We start from the raw sequence: 19,932 nt of genomic DNA on the forward strand, positions 1-19,932 counted from the left end.
GTAAACAGACAATCATTGCAGTTCTTTCAACATGAATGTAACATGACAACTGTAACGTGAGTAAATCTATCTGTTCCATTTAAAATTCTGCACTAGTTGAAGCTTTTGAATTGTTTTTAAGGGCAGCCCTACATACACAGTAATTCAACTAGGAGGTTACAAGAATATGGATCATCATGGCCACAATTATCCTGTGCAGGAATGATCACAACTAGTAAACCAGCAAAAGCTGATAAAAGGTACTCCATACCACCATGCCCCCCATGGATCCTGAGGAACAAGGCTAGATCTAGGAGCACCATGAAACTGAAAACCTGCTCTTGTAGAAGGAGTGCCACAGGCTGAATACTAGTTACATGTACCCAGGAACCCTGAACCCTGCAGTGCCTGCGTCTTAGCAGGATTCAGCTTCAATTTCCTGGCCTAATCCACTATACTACAGAATTGAAACACCAGTTCAGCACCTGCACAATCTCACCTGACTAAGACAACAAACAGAATCAGAGCCAAGTATCATCAGCATAGTGAAAACACTTCACTCCAATTCTTTGTATGATTTCTCCCCACTCCCGCAGCTCTATATAGATGTTGAAAACTCATAGGCCAATTAGAACCCCACCAATGACAACTTCTGGAATCAATCCTGCAGGTACAACTGGAACCCTGTAACAGTGCCCCCTATGCCCATCTGACTGAGTTGGTCCAGAAGGTTAACATGAACCGTGGTATTAAACACTGCTGAGAGATAAAAGACAATTTGGTTGTGCACACGCATGCACACACACACACACACCCCTCTGCTGACAGGGTGATCAATGCTTCAGGCTTCAACCTGAATTGAAATGAGAGATCAGTGAGCCAAAATTCTCAGATAAATGCCTCTTCCTCCTCTCTATTCAATTTTTTAAACTTTATAAATAAATAGAAATATATTTTTACAAACTATTTCCCAAGTATTAAAATATTAAATATTAAAATGTAATGTTAAAGTATTCGTATTAAAATATTAAAATTCACTAAAATAAATATCAGGTTATGGATGCAGGTTATACCGTCTTCCTTCCAATTGGAAAGTTATTGTTACAAGATGGCAGGGCAAGGCATACCTCCTGTGATGATTCCAATTAATTGGGGGAAGCATTTGGATATATGAAAAAGGTAGTTAATTGTTAGCAGTTCTCCAAAAGGAAGCAGAAAACAAAAACAAAGCCCTCGGTTGCAGAATGGAACTGGGAATTCTGAGAAGAAATATAGCTTGCATCTGCTGCTTTCATTTACTTCAGTTGGGGAAAGCTGGTCCAAAGAACAGAGAACTGGGGCAGGTGTCTCTTTCTCCATGCAAAACGAGTTGCAAAAAGAAATGTTCCCCTCTGCCAAGAGATGCTGACCAGGTATCCCCTACAGGACACAGCAAAGTAGGAACGGGGTGGGAACAGCAAGAGAATTTATCACTGAGTTCCAGGGAAAGAACATAGAACTGATTTACTGTGAAGGTGCTGCCAATGTCAATAGAATATGTATGACTTTGGTGGGGGATTGGTAGCCCAGGTATTTTTTCATCCTGGCTATTAGAGCTTAGGGCTTCAAGCTACTCAGTGCTGAATACATTTTTCAAGCTCTACTGACAAGGCACTGATCAATTTATCTGGGTATGACATGAAGGCCATGTGAATAAAATATACTGTGACTCAGGCAGCTCTGCTGATTTGCAACAAAGTAATTGATGTGATCCTACAGGAACAAAAACGTTGCATTAGTGACAGTGCTAATGTATTAACCTAGCAACTAGGAAAACAGAATCCCAAATCAGAGTGAAAAATAATACTGTTTATAGGGCACACGTCTTGCTGACATTGGCTTCATACTGTGGTTTTATTTTCAACAGAAAATTAAGGAAAGAAGACATGTAGAAATATGAAAAATGTGTGCTGAGTTAGACAGAATAAGGCAAAAGATTATGGAGCTTATGGGGAAGAGCCATAGCTCAGTGGCACAGAATCCGCTTTGCATGCAGAAGGCCTCGGCTTCAGTCCCTTGCATCCCCAGACAGGACTGGGAAAGACCCGTGCCTGAAATCCTGGGGAACCACTGCCGTCATTGTAGAGAATACTGCACTAAATGGACCAATGGTCTGACTTGGTATAAAGCAGCTTCCTATAACATTAAAATCTCATGATAATGAATTTAAACAGACCAAGAGGCATTTATTCTCTTCAGACAGATAAAAGCTACCCTCAAAGAAAAAGGTACAATGGAAGATGCTAATTACATCTTCATACTGTGAACGTAAAAATGTTTACACAAGTGCAAAGCTACTGCCGCAGTGAGAACTCAATTCAGCCCTCAGATGGCTTCTAAATCTTTAAGCACACGTATTCCCACGCCCAACTCATCACCATCAAATAAAGTTCTATATTGAAGAACCTACCATGCCCGTTTGGAACTTGCTTCTGAGTTTTCCCTTTCCTGGGGGTTGACTGGCATGAAGATGAAGCATTGTGTGTGGCCACCTTTGCATCCTCTGTTTCTTCCTCTTCCTCTTCCTCCTCATCCTCATCCTGAGAGCTTCCAAAATATACCATGTTGCTGGGCAGGGCAGGAGAACCTGATAACAAGTACATAAACATCATCTGATTGCACACAACTATTAACCCCAAGTAAAACATGGCTTTTGAGCAATCAGAGCGAAGGCCCCATGGGAGGGGTGGGGGGGAATGACACCAACGAACACATTTTGGGTTTTCCCTGTCTCTTTACCTGTATCCTGAATAGCAGCATGGCACACAGAAATCTAGCAGGTGAAACTTACAGCTTCCCCTTTTTCACAGATGTGTTTCAATCACCTATTAAAGGTACTAGAGCAGGGGCAGAAAGGGTGGTATTTGGGAATACTGGGAAGCACTTTTCCCGTGTAGCACTGGTGAGAGCTTGCTCACATTAAAGCACTAGGTGTATTTGCTAAGCCCATTTTAACCTGCACTTTTGCAGCTTAGCCCTTTCTGTTCATGGATAACAGCACCCTCCCAACAGCCATAGTTAAAGGCCAAATTACATGTGAGAGTGGCAGACACAACTTCATTGTCACACATTTGCCCTGCTCACATATAAAGCAGAGTATTCCTTACTTCAACAGTGAAAAGAGGATATAGGAAAGGGGTGCTGAATCTGCTTCCTACCTATGATCTACTCTCAGTCTTTTGTTCCAGGCACTTCTTGGCTCCAGCTTATATCGAAGCCCGTAAGAAAGAAAAGTGCCTGAAGCAACTGGTTGAGGGATGTTAGGCAGGGTAGTAGTTCAGCATCCCTGTTTTGTGTGCTGTCCTGCCCAGAGCCCGCCAACGAAAACGGAGGCGAGACTGGTAATAATTCCTGTTTTATTAGAGTCACTGTTACATCAAAGGCCAGAAGAGAGGGCAGGGTAATTACCTAGGCTGAAGGGAAACTGTATCATATGGTGGAAGCGGTGAAGGGAGATATTGTAACAACGTCAAGTCTCCAGAGCAACCCAGGATTGTATGCTTTATAGACAAAGATACAAGGGGGTTGTGGACAGCAAGGGCACCCAGACACAAAGTAACAAGCCATAGGGAGACTAGGGCAAAGTCTCTAGCAGTATTGTTTACAGGGAGTGACTGGAGGTGCTGCCTAGCAGTGGGATCTTGTGAGATCTGTGCTAGAGCAGAGTGAGAAAAAATAAAAACGATGATCCTGACTGGTGGTGTCCTGAGGTGGTGCCTAGTGAAAGGCGGTAGCCACAAGCAGGTGGGAACCTGACAGGTGGAGTGAAAGGTGGGAACGCCACATGTGTTTCATAGAGCTAACTAGTCTGTCTCACTACTGATGCTAACTATGCTAAGCATGCTCTGCAGCATATGGAGAAAGTTGACTCAGCACCAGAATCAGGGGGGCGTCGCCTTAAGTAGGGAAGGTTTTCGCTCGTAATCTCTAACTCCTTCGAAGTTCCACCTTCTGACCGATCCGCTTCTCGCAGCGTCTCACGAGGAGGGGGGCGAGCCTCTGCCGGCTCATCTGACTGTACACGCTCGATAGGTGCCGGCTCAGCTTCAGGAGGCGGGGAAGCATTTGAAGTGCCAGGTGAGGAGTCCTGAGGGGTGGAGCTGGCGTGCGCACCAAGTCATCCCCCAACGACTCTGTTGGGGCATCTGTAGGTGGAGCGAGGTCTGCTTCAGTGGAAGAACTATCCATGGGAACTGGCAGACTGTCAACTACACCCCCTCCCTCACTGTCCACAAAAACCTCATCTACCTCTGATTCCTCTCCCCGCTCCATCTGGGGAAGCTGAAGCTCAACTGGCTCCCCTCCCTGATCATCCTGGGAGAGTTGGGCCTCAACATCCACTCCATTGTTAAGGACACATGTGAACAGGGCGGATAAGTGAATGACTGCCTCATCATACCTGGTTTGGCCTCAAGATCATGTATGGGGAGAGGGAGAGAGCAAGAGTTTCTTTGAAGCAGTCTCTACCTTTGGAACATGCTTCCTTGTAATTTTCATAAATGCAGGATTAAAACAACAACAACATTAAAGACCCAAACGGATGCAGTCTATTCCATTAATAATATTTAGATGTGGCAGCTCTTGGCTTCTGTGTTCTGTTTATGAGGGATGGTCTTCTAACTTTGTGGATTTTAATTTAATTTTTAATTTGTTTTCAACTAAAGCATTTTTACCCTGCTTTTTGTCCTTTTTGACATATTCTCAAGGTAGTTTACAGGGTAATGTGGGATGGGGTATCATAATACAAAATTCAATATGTGAAGTGGAAAATGGTACAGACCTTTGTAAGTTACCAAAGAGAAGCCTGAACATTTTAAATGCTGGCTGAGGGCCCCAAGTTTCCCTATCCCTGGTCTAAACAATTACACACAGAGTTAAAGTTCAGATAACAGGTCAAAACAATTGTAAAAACTCAACACTCAGTATGGTAGAGACAGAAAATAAAGTAAGCTGATGAACATTCCATTGAACCATATTACTATAGAGATTTGGGTAAGTTTTCAAGTAAAAAAGGAATTCTTTATCAGGCTGAATAAAAAGGCAGGTAAATATAAAACATAAGGAAAATGCAAACAGATGTGTTGAGAAATGATGCTTTTACTGGCAATTTTAGCAGAAAACACAAATACCACTACATTTTGGGACCTTGAGATTAATGTTTCCTTTTGGCTTGATATGCTTAAAAAACAACAATTGTGCCTTAAGCCAGTCAAATCAACAGTACAGACAGCATATGTTTTGCCAAAAGCAGCATTTAATTACTCTCCAGGATTACCTGGCAGTGTGTCTGCAATATTTACTGAATTGCAAACTAAATGTTTTCATCTGCACAGAAATCAAACCTCAACAGAAAGCATTTCAATTCAAGAGTGTTCTGTGTAATTTGGACTGTGGTTTCTGAAAAATTGGATTCTTCTCTGTAAATTATTTGCCCAGGCTCCCCTTTTCCTGATCCTTTCTTTCTCCTCGTAATTAAACATAGCCCAGCTGTGTGCTTGAGAAACACAAAAACAATTTAAGCCGTCACAGTGATTTAGGGATGAAGTCAGGTCAAGGTATGTGGGCCATAAGCTTGGCCCAGTAAACACACAGCATGCCAAAAGCTACATTTCTGAAAGATTAGGGTGCCACCATTCCCCCCACACACACATGCACGCACACCGTGCCTTTTGACAGGAGGCCCTATTTCAGGACCGCATATAGGTGGAAAATCCTGGATATCCTGCTTTGCCTGCATCTCAGCACTCAGAATATAAGGCCTGACCATACTATTTATATGGAGGCCTCTGTGCCAATGTAAATGTAATTTGATCTATTTAAAGGTTTATTTTATACTTGCAAGTGTGATGTAAAGGACCCATAGTGCAAATGAGAATCAGGTCTGTAGCCTCCAAAGGAAAAGAACAACTGTACAACCATTGTTGCTCTCTGAGGAATAATCACACAGGACAGAGTTCACTGGTGCCTCAATAAACAGGAGAAGTGGTTGGTTGGGTCAATTTAAAGTCTAAATGCAAAGTGAAGAGCAGAAAGACAGACTGCCCTTCAAAGTAGGTGCCCTCCATCACTAGTGGACCATGAACAACCTGGTATTATGGCTATGACATACAGCCCAATTTCTTATTTTTCCCTCTCCTTTAAAGCTTTAGTGAAAGCAGTGGAGCTTGGGACAATTGCTTATCCCCTGTGAGAAAAAAATGGGGGGAAACTTTAGACACTATTTATTCTTTGTTGAAGAAGAATAGACTGGGCCAGGGCTGGGGGAGTCAATGATGAGCAAGAATCTTGGACTAAAAAGCTCAGCTTCTCCCACCCTAGCCCCACCACCCTTACAGATTATGCAGTCGAGTTTCCTGCATTTGGGGAAATCACAGGGGTCAACACACCCAGAGTGCAATGGATGAGCCTCACCCTGGGAAACCTCCTTCGTGATCAAGGTATGTCCCCTCAGGTAAGAGGACAGAAAGATAAATAGTGGAGTGAATGAGAATGAATGTTAATCATAGAATCATAGTAGAGTTGGAAGGTGCCTATAAGACCACTGAGTCCAACCCCCTGCTCAGTGCAGGAATCTAAATTAAAGCATACCCAACAGGTGGCTGTCCAGCTGCCCCTTGAAGGTCTCCAGTGTTGGAGAGCCCATCACCTCCCTAGGTAATTGGTTTCATTGTTGCACCACTCTAACAGTCAGGAAGTTTTTCCTGATGTTTTCCAGCAGCATATGAATTGGCCTGGTTTATCAAATGCTGTGTCACTGTGTCTTATTCGATTCATACTGATGGTGCCATATAGAAAGCTGGGACGTTGTACCAACGCGACAGCCATTCAGTGAAATCCTAAAAGAATACCTGGCTAAGGAATACTTTGCTCTGTGTCCTTTGCCAGAGGTTAGGGTGCTGGATAGCGACAAAGCTTTTAAAATTCATGTACTGTGGAGGCACATTTTGCCCCTTTGCTCTCTTCATTTTGTCAATTGGTAAATGCCATCTTTTTCCACTGGGGCTTTTAAAGCGACTAACTTGGATATTCCAGCTACCTCTCCTTTTCCACAGACTTTGTCACATATATGATCATTGGCTGTTATTGTTTTCATATTATTTGCTGTCATTTGTATTTCATTTTTAAAAAAATATCTATTTTAACTTTTCGGATCGGTTTTGAGAACCTTTTGGCAAAAAGAGAATATAAATATAAACTGTACCTTACCTTTACCTGATAAGAATGGAGAAGCAACAGGGAGGAGGAAGGAAAAGAGCCATTTGGCCATTTGAAACTACCTGAGCAGAAAGTTCCAAATCACTGGCTTTTAGGCTCTCTTTTGCCAAAGGCCAGGTTTGAAGAACCCCCAATCCTTCCCCCCCTTCTTTTCCTGATGATATTCTCTAGCTTCAGTGGCACATCCCTCTTATATAAAATGAAGTTAAAGGAGGAAGTGGTTTTGTTTGCTCAGTTTAGCATAGGAACTACGTTTTACTCCTCACCAGTAACTTATCATGTGGCCTTGTTCTCACTGAGGTGGTAAACCCATTTCTGGGACAGACACAATGTTTTTGTTTTAAAAAAAGTGCCAGTACTCATATCTTGATAAAAGCGCTGTGGCTGCCATGGGCACCAACAAGTTCCAGCAATCTATACCACTGAGTACCGTCACAAAAAAAGCACTGGACAGACTGATTCAGACTGCAGCAGGTGAGGGCTCTCATGGCTCTTCCACACCTGGAAGTTCCCTCCACCAAAAAACACTGATATGTCTAGGGTTGCATCTTTCTCCACAGTGCTGTAGTTTTCTATTATATTTGTATATATAGGAGCAATGCGAGTCCCCACCAAAACACAAGCGTACTGCCATACTGAGAACTAGGCCTGTGACTCAAGCCCAATGTGAGGGAGGAAGCAGTCACAAAGAATTGCAGGTGAGAGGGAGGCCATGCCATGTTAGTGTCTGGTAGGTGATAACTTTAATCTTGGAGATCCTACTCATATTTAAACAGAATCTTTCATGTTTATGAAGGAGAAATATGTATCCTATAAATTTATGTACTGATGTGCATAAAAAGATAATGAATACAATAGGTTCTGTATGTAAGCAATACTATATTCATTCATTAAATAAATGGTAACTTGAAACCCTTCCAACTTCCGCAAGTTACAAAAGTTGGCTGTGATTCCTAAAACTAAAATAAAAATAAATAGTTGAAGAAGTATTCTATGCTCAGACGTACTCCTGTTATTCCAAATGTTCCATGACTGAATTCCTGCATTCAAGAATCTTCTAGGACTAAGCTCTGGCTCCAATTAAACCCCAGAGCTATTAAAGGCTTAGAGTCAATCAGCTATTCCAACTGCATAATTAGCCAATTATGACTACACAGTATTTTAATACAGATTATAGTTTGAGGCTGCTTAATAAATGCCAGTTTTTCTCAGCTACCTACCACAGACTGATCATTTATTGTGATGAAAATCATCAAATGCAAATCCTGAAACAAAGAAGTACAAACAGACTACATATCCCAAGGACTGTTGGACATTTTATGTATTGAAGAGGAAATGTGCACAACTTCCTCTTCGTGGAAGGTAAATGTGCATACACTCTATGAGACCTGGTGAATGTGCACAACAGCCAGTTGCTATGTACATGAACCACTCAACTTACATTTCTCTTAACATATATCTAGGCACTAATTATAATTAAATAACCCATGTTAAATAACAATTATGTATCGACATGCCTTCATACAACTAATACTTAACCTCTAACTAATCCTAAAAGAAGCTAACAACAATCACATCTAACTTTTGCTCCCCACTAAACCTTGCAAAATTTATAATTATAAAACCACTATTTTTCCTTTAGGGATTTATCCATATGAGGGGATTTATAATTATAGCATTTGTGGATTTGTAATGAGTATTTTTGTGAGTTTCAGGTCTGTAGTGGGAAAAAAGTGTTTGTTATATGTCGTAGTTTTGTATTATGATTAGTAGGAGTTTAAGGAATGTTCCATGCATAGTAAGTTTTTTTTAAAAAAAGAAAATGTAATTTCAAATTACAATTAATAAATATGTATCTAGCATAATCTGTATCTGGGTTTATTTGGTTGTTTTTTCTTTTTACAGTACTCCCATAGTATAGGGCCAAATTCAGAAGTGCAGGGTCCCTTCATGATAATCATGCCACGTCCCCTCACAGCCACATCCCCTCACTCACTCGCTTGCACACCGTTGTAATCTCCACACTACACAATCCTTCCCACATGCAACTTCTCCCACAACAAGATATGTCCCTAGGGGCAAATCAGCATGACAGGGGAGTATATTAGAGTGTTAGCTACTGAGAAGAGTCTTCTCAGTGGCTGACTCACCTCCTTTTACTCTGATTGACTCCATTTAGCAGGAAAGGACAAGGAAGCATGTTAGTAGACTCTTCTCAATGGCCAACACACTCCCTATTCATGCTGATTGGCTCATAGGATGCCAGAGACATAGGGACCCTGCTTCTAAAAAAGTAAAGGGTCTAAGACGCCCTGAGACCCTGGACCTCTACACTCCTGCAGTATCCCTAAAGAAAATCTTCACCAAAATGTGCATTTTACTAAACTTCATGTTCTTCAGGACCATTTTGAAGCTTGTAGGAATGGTTGGCAGGGAGACCGTCTGGCAGCAAAGGCCTCAGGTTTATGGGATTACCCATGAACATTTTTGATAAAGTCTATTGCAGCTGGAAAGAATGGAAGACACAGTTCCTAGTGCTTTCTGGCTGAATTCACTAAAGCAGAAAGCTATTAGGAAGCACATTTCCTGTGCTTACCAGTGGCAATGAACTCTTGTGGGGAGTGTCAAGGCTTCAAGTTGGAGGCATCTCCAACCATCCCCCTACGGTAAGTTTGGAGGAGGCAGAGCAGAAGGCTACAAAAGTGGTTTGATGACACTGAATGAAGCAGCTTCTGGCCTCAGCTTTAAGAAAGTCTGGGCCTCATTGGGAAAAGGCTTGGAGAGAGGAACTCTTCAGTTTGCTTTTCTACACCCCACCTTCCCAAGATTCAGTACTATGGTGTGTTGGTTTCTGTGATCCAGCCTCCTTTGCTGAATTGATATTGCACTGTTCCATTTTGGAAAGGTTTTGTATGTTTTTAAATTCTAGTGATTTTTATCTGTTTTAAAATAGAATTTTCTATTTGTTCTAATCCTCCCTGGTACCTCATGGTGAAGGGCAGGTAATTTAAACTTATAATTAAATAATTAAATATTGTTGCTTATATCTGTTCCCATTCCTTCCAATCTGTTAGACCGTATCTCCCTATATGAGCCTGCCCAGGCCCTGAGATCCTCAGGAGAGGCCCTTCTCTCAATACCTACGTCCTCACAAGCACGAGTAGTGGGGACGCGAGATAGGGCCTTTTTGGTGGCTGCCCCGAGGCTTTGGAACTCCCTTCCTAGGGAAGCAAGAATGGCCCCCTCCTTGCAGTCCTTCCGTCGGCAAGCAAAGACTTTTTTATTTCAACAAGCCTTTGGAACTGAAAGCTGTTAAGGACAGGACTTGAAGGGTGCTGCACTGCTGTTGCCTAATTGTATTCTTTTAAACTGAGTTTGAATTATTTTAACTGTATGTATGAATGGTTTTAATACTGTAAATTGTTTAATTTGATTTTAATCTAGACTTTTGTATGTTTTTAATTAAATGTGTGCTTTTATCTGGAAGCCGCCGTGAGTTCCAGTTTTGGAAAAAGGGCGGGTAAAAATAATGATATTAAATAAATAAATAAAATAAATCTTGGACGAGAGTTAAACCACCATCATTACCTACGTAAGGAACCAAATTCCACACTGGAGCTCGTCTGCACCCTTCTGCTTCATCACAGCAAGAAGGAAGCGCAAGAAACTTTTGTATTTGGCTGCAAAGGAAGAATTGCGTTGGCAGAGGAAAACTCCCCTTTCCTCTATCAAATCACACACTGAAACTGTACAGTCCCTGGCTTCTCTAGCGTCAAGTAATCCAGAGCTTTTAGATTGTAAACTGATGATTATGATCACACAGATTTTATAAATGTAAGAAAAACCTCTAAAAATTACTATGAGATACTAAGAAACTCTACTATCCAATATTTTTTTTTAAAAATGACTAGAAATGCTGAAATTAAAAAGTATCTTAGCACATTTTGCAAAAAGATTGGGAAAAAACCATTGGGAAAAAAGAAGAAGATGGAAGCAATACACTGAAGAACTATATAAAAGAGATGTAAGAATGACAGATTCATTCACGGAGGAAACGTATGATGAACCAGAAACTTTAGAATGTGAGGTGAAAGCTGCTCTTAAAATACTTGGAACAAAGAAGTCACCAGGAACAGATGGCATACCAATAGAGTTGCTACAAGTTACTGAGACTGAATGTGTCCAAATTTTGACAAAAATTGTCAAGAAATATGGAAAACTAAACAATGGGCCACAGACTGGAAGTGTTCAATCTACACAGTACCGCCTCTAGGCACCAGGAAGCGGGGCAGTTTGGGGGCCCCTGCGCTTGGCGATCTGCATATATAGAGTCCCAGTCATTTCAAGACGTAGCGGCGCTAAGCAATCAATGACAAGTTCAGGACTGATGATCTGGGGAGGGAGGGCTGGAAGATTCGGCCTCTGGTGTTAAATTCTGAGAGGAAGGAACAGGTCAGGGCACTTTTGTGAGTTGCACACAAGGGACATTTCCTGGAACCTGAGACAGAAGGCGAAAGGAAAGTTTCAGTTTTCCAACCACGCAGGATTTAGCAGGGCTTTGGTCTCTCACTCTCCCCTTCTTCTAGATGAGGCAACGTCTCGCGACTGCCCTTATTTAAAGCCGGGGGGGGTACATCCTGCAAGGGAGCTAATTGGAGAGCCTCAGCAAAATGCCTCCCATTAAGCCGTGAAACCGGCGGAGGAGGAGACGCGCTGGTATTTGACAGCAGTGAACCTAATCTGGAGCCTCTCGCTTTTTAAAAGTATCTTGGAGGACTGATGTGAAACTGACAAACTGGTCAGGAGGGTAAGATGAAATTGACAAAAGAATTGCAGGCATTACATCCCCATCGCTGGGCTGCACCTACACCTAAGGGATCTTAGGGGAAGATGCAGCACTGCAGAAGGAAACGTGCAAAAAACAAACGGAAACGCATTAGTTGTCTCTTTGGCATTATTCACTCCTCGTCGGCTGCAGATCATCCCAGCCAATAAACGTGTTGACATTTGAGTGCTAATGCGTAAGCCATCCTGTGGGGGCCTCCTTGATAGGGTGAGGTGGCTGCCTGCCCCTAATCCCATATCTGGGCCATGGCTACTCAGCACCCTCTACATGCTCAGAGGCACTATGACACTTTATAAATGTTGAGCATAAGACAGCACATCATGGGTTTGTACAGCTGTGCTGAAATACAAACATGCTGCAGGTGGGATAAGATGAGTTTTCCAAGGCAGGAAAAGTGGTCTAATATGACAAGACATAGTCAGCAAAGATCATATGTGCAAGTGACCTCACAGCAACTTCTTATTAGCAAGATTTCCCCACCATTTGCATTTTTATATTATACATGACTGACACAAATGAGCAGTGTGTTTTGGAATCATGTATGTATTTTTAAAAATCCACACTTGCACAATTTTCATTTTCTTAAAACTCCTAAGAACAGCTTCTTGGAAGAATGATCCAATTAAATATATGGAGCTAGCTTCTAAGTAAATGCATACAGACGCAAACATCCAACGGTGATCCTAAACCTGGATTAAGGCCATCTGAAAGCAGGTTTATTTCCTTAAAGGGACCACTTGTCACAAAATTACTGCCTTCCCCCAAAATTAAATTTGTTGAAAAGGAACTCCATTTACAATATTAGTCTTAAAAGGCACATTTGAAAAGTTCATTTGCATTAGAAGTTCTCTTTTCATTTACAATTCCACAAGCGAGTGCTGACCGACGCGCTGCTGACCCTTACCAAGTGAGTGCCAACCCCTTGTTTGGCCTTATTTGAATAACGTGAGACAAACCCGGCTGGGGGTGTTCATTTGGCGCCTGGGCTTGGCCCCAGAGTTTGTTTTCAGTGCCTCACCTGAGCGCCAGGGATGTGAAAGGCTTGTTGGGAAAGAGGGTGCCTCTGAGCACATGTAAGACAGATGTCGAGAGACCGGTGGAGAAATGGATATGGAACAGGTTGACTAGAGGCCTATTCCCTGAAGTGAAGGTAATCATATTTGTCTTTAATAGGTTGTTAGCCTCATATGTAAATTAAATATTATAATTACATATATTCGTAAATAAAATCTCTCTCTCTCTCTCTCTCTCTCTCTAAATATATATATATATAAAAGACAGTTTTGAAAGCAACAAACAGAACTTCACTCAAGCGTGCTCTGGATCCCTATACGGATTCCGTTAATCACCTAATATATATATATTAACGTAATTGTGATTAACCAAACAGAGGTTTTTATTATATTAACAAAACGTTTCAGCTTCCGCCTTCATCAGCTGCTAACATACAAATGCTGTTACCAAGGTGGCAGTTATAGAGCTTTGAGGATGGAATGCTCAGAAGGGCTTCATTTGCAGAAGCTGAGTAGTGGTGGTACTGTCCTCCAGGTTCAGGCCATGTGGTGCCAATGTGTCCAGACAGTAAATCCAAAAGTTCTCCCTTTTAGTCAATGCTGCTGGATCTGCTGGCATCTCTATCGCTGTAATGGAAAAGTCCAACAGGCTGTGACCCTCGATGTTAAAATGCTTTGCAACTGGTTGCTCCAGTTTTTTTGTCAAAATTGCCGACTTGTGGTTCCTGAAGTGCGTGTGTAGGTCAGTTGTGGTCTTTCCTACGTATTGGATATGACATCCTGGTCTTTTGCACTCGATGATGTAAACTATATTGCAGGACCTGCAGGTGATATTCTGTTTGATGTAATATGTCCTGCCTGTCCTAGTGCTTGTAAAAGTGTCTGTCTCCCTGAGGTACACACAGGTGATACAGCGTTTGGAGTGACAAGGATGAGACCCTGGATTGGTGATAGGTGGCTTAAGCACAGCTCTCACCAACAGTCTGCGCAAATTAGGAGGTTGGCGAAATGCTAGAACAGGAGGCCTGCTGATGGCTCTAGTAAGATGTTCAGAGTTTGCCAGCAATGGGTAGCTCTCCCTGATTGCTCGGTGATAGTTAGGAGATGCTGGATGGAAATCTACCACAAACGGAATCCGTTGCTCTCTGCTCTTTGACACCTCAGTATGATGGAGGAGGTTTTCTCTGGACAGAATGGAGGCTCGGTGGATGTTGCAATTGATAATATGTGGAGAATATCCTCTTAGAAGAAGGTGTTCTTTCAGTTCACTGATCCTTCTCTGGTATTTATCTTCAGCGTTGCAAATAAGTTTGATTCTCAGAGCTAAGCTATACACAATGTTCTTCTTTATATGCCTAGGATGGCAGGATTTCCAGTTTAAATAGGTGTGGGCATCAGTGGGTTTGCTGTAGAGATCAGTGACTATTTTCTTGTTTTCAATGGTGAGAAGGACATCCAGAAAAGGGATGTGCGGATTGTCATTTGTACTATTAAATGTAAACTTAATAGAGGGATGGATAGAGTTGATGTAATTTTTAAATTGTTCCAAACTCTTTTTACCATTTGTCCAGACCATAAAGATGTCGTCAATGTATCACCACCATATAAGTGGTTTGTTGAGTGCCTTTTTGAGGATCTCCTGTTCCAGTTTACCCATAAAGAGATTCACATATGATGGAGCCATGCAAGTCTCCATAGCTGTGCCTTGTAGTTGCAGGTAGTGTTCTCCATTGAATGTAAAGTTGTTACAAGTCAGGACTAGCGTAGCTAAAGTTGTGAGAACCTCTGTTGGAGGATTGTTCATATCTCTGGTGTTAGGGAACGCATTTAAAGCCTGAATCCCATCATTATGTGGTATATTGGTGTAAAGAGATGTGACATCTAAAGTAGCTAGTATAGTACTGTTGTGGAATTGATACTGCTTGTTTAAAGACTCAATTTTAAGCAAGAAGTCCTTGGTGTCTTTGATATATGATGGGAGGTTTTGCACCATGTTTTGTAAATTTAAGTCAATGTACAGAGAAATCCTTTCAGTAGCTGTGTTGTTACCTGAGACAAGTGGGCGACCAGGATTGTTGGCTTTGTGGATTTTAGGCAGCATGTAAAACCTTCCAGGGGCGGGATTTGGATTAACAAGGAGATCAGCAGTTTCTTCTTTAAGAAGTTTCCTACTAGTAAGATTTTGTATAGATGTAATGATACGAGTATTGAGATCTGTGGTGATGTCTTTGTCAAGAAATCTATATGTTGTTTCATCCTTTAGTTGTCTTTGACCTTCTGCTATATAGTCTGTAGTGTTAAGTACCACAACAGCACCACCCTTATCTGCAGGCTTGATGACAACATCCCTTCTTATCTGAAGGTTCCTTAGGGCTATTCTTTCTTCTTTTGACAGGTTGTCGTGAATAGGAGTTGGTGTGTGGTTGTTGATGACTCTGTTTATTGATAAGAGAAAGGTTTGTAGGACTGGATTCCTGTTAATGTTCGGTGTCCAAGTTTTAGATGGCAGAAACTGTAGCAGAGGATCTCTATTGTAGAGGTCTATGTTGTTCTTAGAGTCATCATAAAAAATTCAGTCAATCTACATCTCCTTTCAAATGCTTTGATGTCACATTTCATCTGTGCTATAGCCCAGACGTCCAAGCTGGATTTAGAAAGGGAAGAGCTACCAGAGATCATATCGCAAACATACGTTGGATAATGGAACAGACAAGGAATTTCAGAAGAAAATCAACCTGTGCTTTATAGATTACAGCAAAGCCTTTCACCGTGTAGATCATGAAAAACTATGGAATGCTTTAAAAGAAATGCGGGTGCCACAGCATCTGATTGTCTGAAGCACAGCCTATACTCTGGACCAGAGGCTACTGTAAGGACAGAATATGGAGAAACCGATTGGTTCCCCATTGGAAAGGGTGTGAGACAGGGGTGTATTTTATCACCCTATTTGTTTAATCTATATGAAGAACATATCATACAGAAAGTGGGATTGGACCAAGATGAAGGAGGTGTGAATATTGGAGGGAGAAATATCGATAATTTAAGATATGCAGACGATACCATACTACTAGCAGAAACAGTAATGATTTGAAATGAATGCTGATGAAAGTTGAAGAGGAAAGCACAAAAGCAGGACTACAGCTGAATGTCAAGAAGACTAAAGTAATGACAACAAAAGATTTATGTAACTTTAAAGTTGACAACGAGGGCACTGAACTTGTCAAGGATTTTCAATATCTTGCCACAGTCATTAACCAAAATGGAGACAATAGTCAAGAAATCAGAAGAAGGCTAGGATTGGGGAGAGCAGCTATGAGAGAACTAGAAAAGGTCCTCAAATGCAAAGATGTATCACTGAACACTAAAGTCAGGATCATTCAGACCATGGTATTCCTGATCTCTATGTATGGATGTAAAAGTTGGACAGTGAAAAAAGCGGATAAGAGAAAGGTCAACTCATTTGAAATGTGGTGTAGGAGGAGAGCTTTGCGCATACCATGGACTGTGAAAAAGACAAATAATTGGGTGTTAGAACCAATTAAACCAGAACTATCACTAAAAGCTAAAATGGTAAAACTGAGGTTATCATACTTTGGACACATAATGAATAGACAAGAAAAGACAATAATGCTGGGAAAAACAGAAGGGAGTAGAAAAAGAGGAAGGCCAAATACTTTATGGATTTATTCCATAAATGAAGCCACAGACCTGAACTTACAAGATCCGAACAGGGTGGTTTATAACAGATGCTACTGAAGGTCGCTGATTCATAGGGTCATATTTTTAATCTGTTTTGTACACCGCCCAGAGAGCTACTAGCTATGGGCGGTCTAAAAATGAAACAAATAAAAAATAATAAATAAGTCGAAATTGACTTGAAGTCACATAACAACAAATTAGTCTAACTTAAGTCTGGATCCAACCCTATGGCTATAAGGTACATTTATGCTTGCTAGCCAGGCTTGTACATTTAATTATATTTTGTTAGCAAAAATGAGTAACAAAACCAGGTTGTTACTTTTTTCTATGGAAAAGCAGCTTTGGCAACAGCATAATGGTAGCAGTCGTGCTTCAACACTAACATTTAGCCCTTTCTCTGTTCTACCCAAAATGATTCCAATCATATTTTAATCCTCAAACACATGTATTTGGGTGGAAAGGGAATAATAATTTAGAGCGGACTGTGATGCGTCCTTCCCTGGCTCTCCCTGTCAGGTTCCTACCTGCTCGTGGTTACTGCCTGTCTCTAGGCACCACCAGGGACTCCACCAGTCCGGACCGCACTCTCTTATGGTTTACCTATCCGCTCTAGCACAGATCTCAACAGATCCCCCTGCTAGGCAACCACCAGTAACGTCCCAATACTAGTATTCCCAGAGACTCTGAATACTGGTATTGTTATTCTCTTCACCGCTGCCACCATTTGTTACAGTTCCCCTTCAGCCTTGGTCATTACCTTACCCTCCCTTCTGGTCTGTGAAACCCCAGCCAAGGATCAGGCCTTTGGTAAACCAAATTAAGTATTTATTAAAGATAACAAAGCTAACAAGATTAACAAGATTTCTTCTTAAGGCACATAAGCATATGGTTTTACTCAATACTAATCCGAACTCCACCTCCCTCCTGGTAAACAACTCTCTAAACCCCACCAAGCAATCCACTCTTTCTCTTCTCCTCCCCCATTCCACTCTCACTCTTCCTTTTATACATTCAGCCATTTTAAACACTCAGCCAATCATCTCGCATTCTACTGCCCATTCACTCCCCCTCTTTCACTCCACTTACCATGTATCTTCTAAAACAACAACACTTACCACATATACATTAATATAGGAACATCACACGGACTATCAAGGAAAGAGTTAACACTTTCAACCTTGCATGTCTCCACTTCAAATAGCCTTTTAGGTTGAGACCTATCCCAGTCTGCATCTGTGTTAGAATTGCTTAATACGTTTTTTAAAAATCTTTTTAACCCTTTTTAAAGTTGCTTTTTAAAAAAATGTTTTTAACGTTGTTTTGTTTTAATGTATTTTAAGATCTATTTTTATGATGCTTTAAAGTGTTTTTAGTGTTCTGTTTGCCGCCCTGGGCTCCTGCTGGGAGGAAGGGCAGGATACAAATTAAATAATAAATAAATAAATAAAATACCCCTCATATAGCTGTTTTTCTTAGAAAAAGCAGCTGTGAGGATTTTGTTTCATGGATGTGCATGTGACCTGGAAATCTGCCGACAACCACAAACAATTTAAAGCTGTGAGGAAATTTGGGGAAATTTCCTTCAGCACCTACAGTTAGGAAGATTATTTCCACCCCCCTTCTCCCCCACTTTCTTTTACTTTCTCTTTTACCCTTTGGAGTGAACATAATTCACTTGTACCTGCCATTTATCAGGTATGAAAAAATTAGGAAAAAACCCAACAAATTTTATTTGTTAACTCATTATGAATCAGGTGTAATTTGGTGAAAAGAATAATATCTGAAGAGAAAGTGTTCTGAAGCATTCATGACGGAATTTTTGTCCATATAGTTTTCTCCGATAAACCATAACCCAGATGTGATATGCCCAAGAACAACAAGATGTTTATTATTAAATACAAAAAATAAAGATTATCTATAAAAGAGACACTATAGAATAAGGCTGAGATCAAATTAGAGCACATCTTTGAAGTGTATATAACTGTGCCAACATCTGAAGCCCTTAAATTTTCTATGCTTCAGTATACAGTGACTGTACGCCATTGTATAACAAGACAGCAAGTGGCCTTAGTTCTGGTTGTGGGAAAATGTAAACTAATAGTAATATACCAGTTTGGTATATAGAATCTATATAAGAAGTGGAATTACCATATCCTTTATACAAGAAGAATCTTCACAGGCACCCCAAATATGGGGTCATGTGTGACCCACAAGCACTTTACTACAGAGTCCCCAGCAGAAACAAATGAGTATTAGCAAACATTAGCAAAGTCAATGGGGCATTTGCCATTGGTTTCACAGGTTTCAAACATAATCACAGTTTCCACAGAAAGACAACGGCCTGGATCACACATCAGGCTAAGCTAAACTATGTCTTACTGAAAATTCATGAGTGCGTGAGCTCCCAGCCACTTTGCTCCTCCGCAGTCATTTGGCTGCTGTGCTGAGCCATGGATACATTAAGCCAGTTGCCTGAAGCCAGGCTCATGGTTTAACTCTCTCCAGACTAGCCAAGAGTTGTAATCAAAGTTTGTCCTATTGTTTAAGGTTTGTGAGTCTGTCCAGGAGAGCTGAATTATGAGCCTGGGTTTGGTTGACATGCTAAGCCAAATCATGGCTTAGCTCAGTGCAGCAACAGAACAACCAGAGAGAAGCAATTTTCTGTGATGTGTAAACCAGGCCAAGGTGAAGGATGACAGAAAAAGTAAAGCCTTTTTTAGTGAGCAGAAGCTAGACAAGTGAAAATCCCATTTATACTGCTGATCTACTTCTAGAATATTGCCCTCATAATGACTGTACTTTATTACCCACAAATTGTAGAAATTAAATATGTAATAGCAAGAAATAAGCATTTCGAGTGCAGAGCTTAAAATCTTAGATTTTCTAGACTGATGCGTTGGGGGGGGAGGGGAAACACTCTTACCTCGAAGGCAGAGAAATGTAAGGAAATCTTCTGTCTTGGGCTTCCTTTTGGAGAGGTCTGAAATCTGTGTAGCTGGAGGGGGCAATAATGGCTCCACTATCTTTATTGGAGTTGTGCTGGGACTGTTTGGCTGAGACTGAGCAAACTTTCTTTGTGCTTGCAGTCTTGGCCTTAGGAAGAACAAAGGAAAAACAAATGAAATCAGGAGGCAAAGAGAG

At 41.2% G+C, this 19,932-nt stretch overlaps 1 protein-coding gene and 1 pseudogene across 1 annotated transcript in view; both read right to left on the bottom strand.

Moving 5' to 3' along the window:
* Positions 1-19,932, bottom strand: part of JARID2 (jumonji and AT-rich interaction domain containing 2) — a 331,782-nt gene that overhangs the window by 68,704 nt on the left and 243,146 nt on the right. Inside the window, exons 4-5 of the mRNA XM_061592694.1 lie at positions 19,715-19,884; positions 2,429-2,605 (exon numbers count right to left, since the gene is read on the bottom strand). Of these exons, the coding sequence (XP_061448678.1) occupies positions 2,429-2,605; positions 19,715-19,884 (347 nt within the window). The remainder of the gene's footprint in view (positions 1-2,428; positions 2,606-19,714; positions 19,885-19,932) is intronic.
* Positions 6,334-6,477, bottom strand: LOC133375953 (U1 spliceosomal RNA; annotated as a pseudogene).

Source organism: Rhineura floridana, chromosome 1 (assembly GCF_030035675.1).
Source record: "Rhineura floridana isolate rRhiFlo1 chromosome 1, rRhiFlo1.hap2, whole genome shotgun sequence".
Lineage (NCBI taxonomy): Eukaryota > Metazoa > Chordata > Lepidosauria > Squamata > Rhineuridae > Rhineura > Rhineura floridana.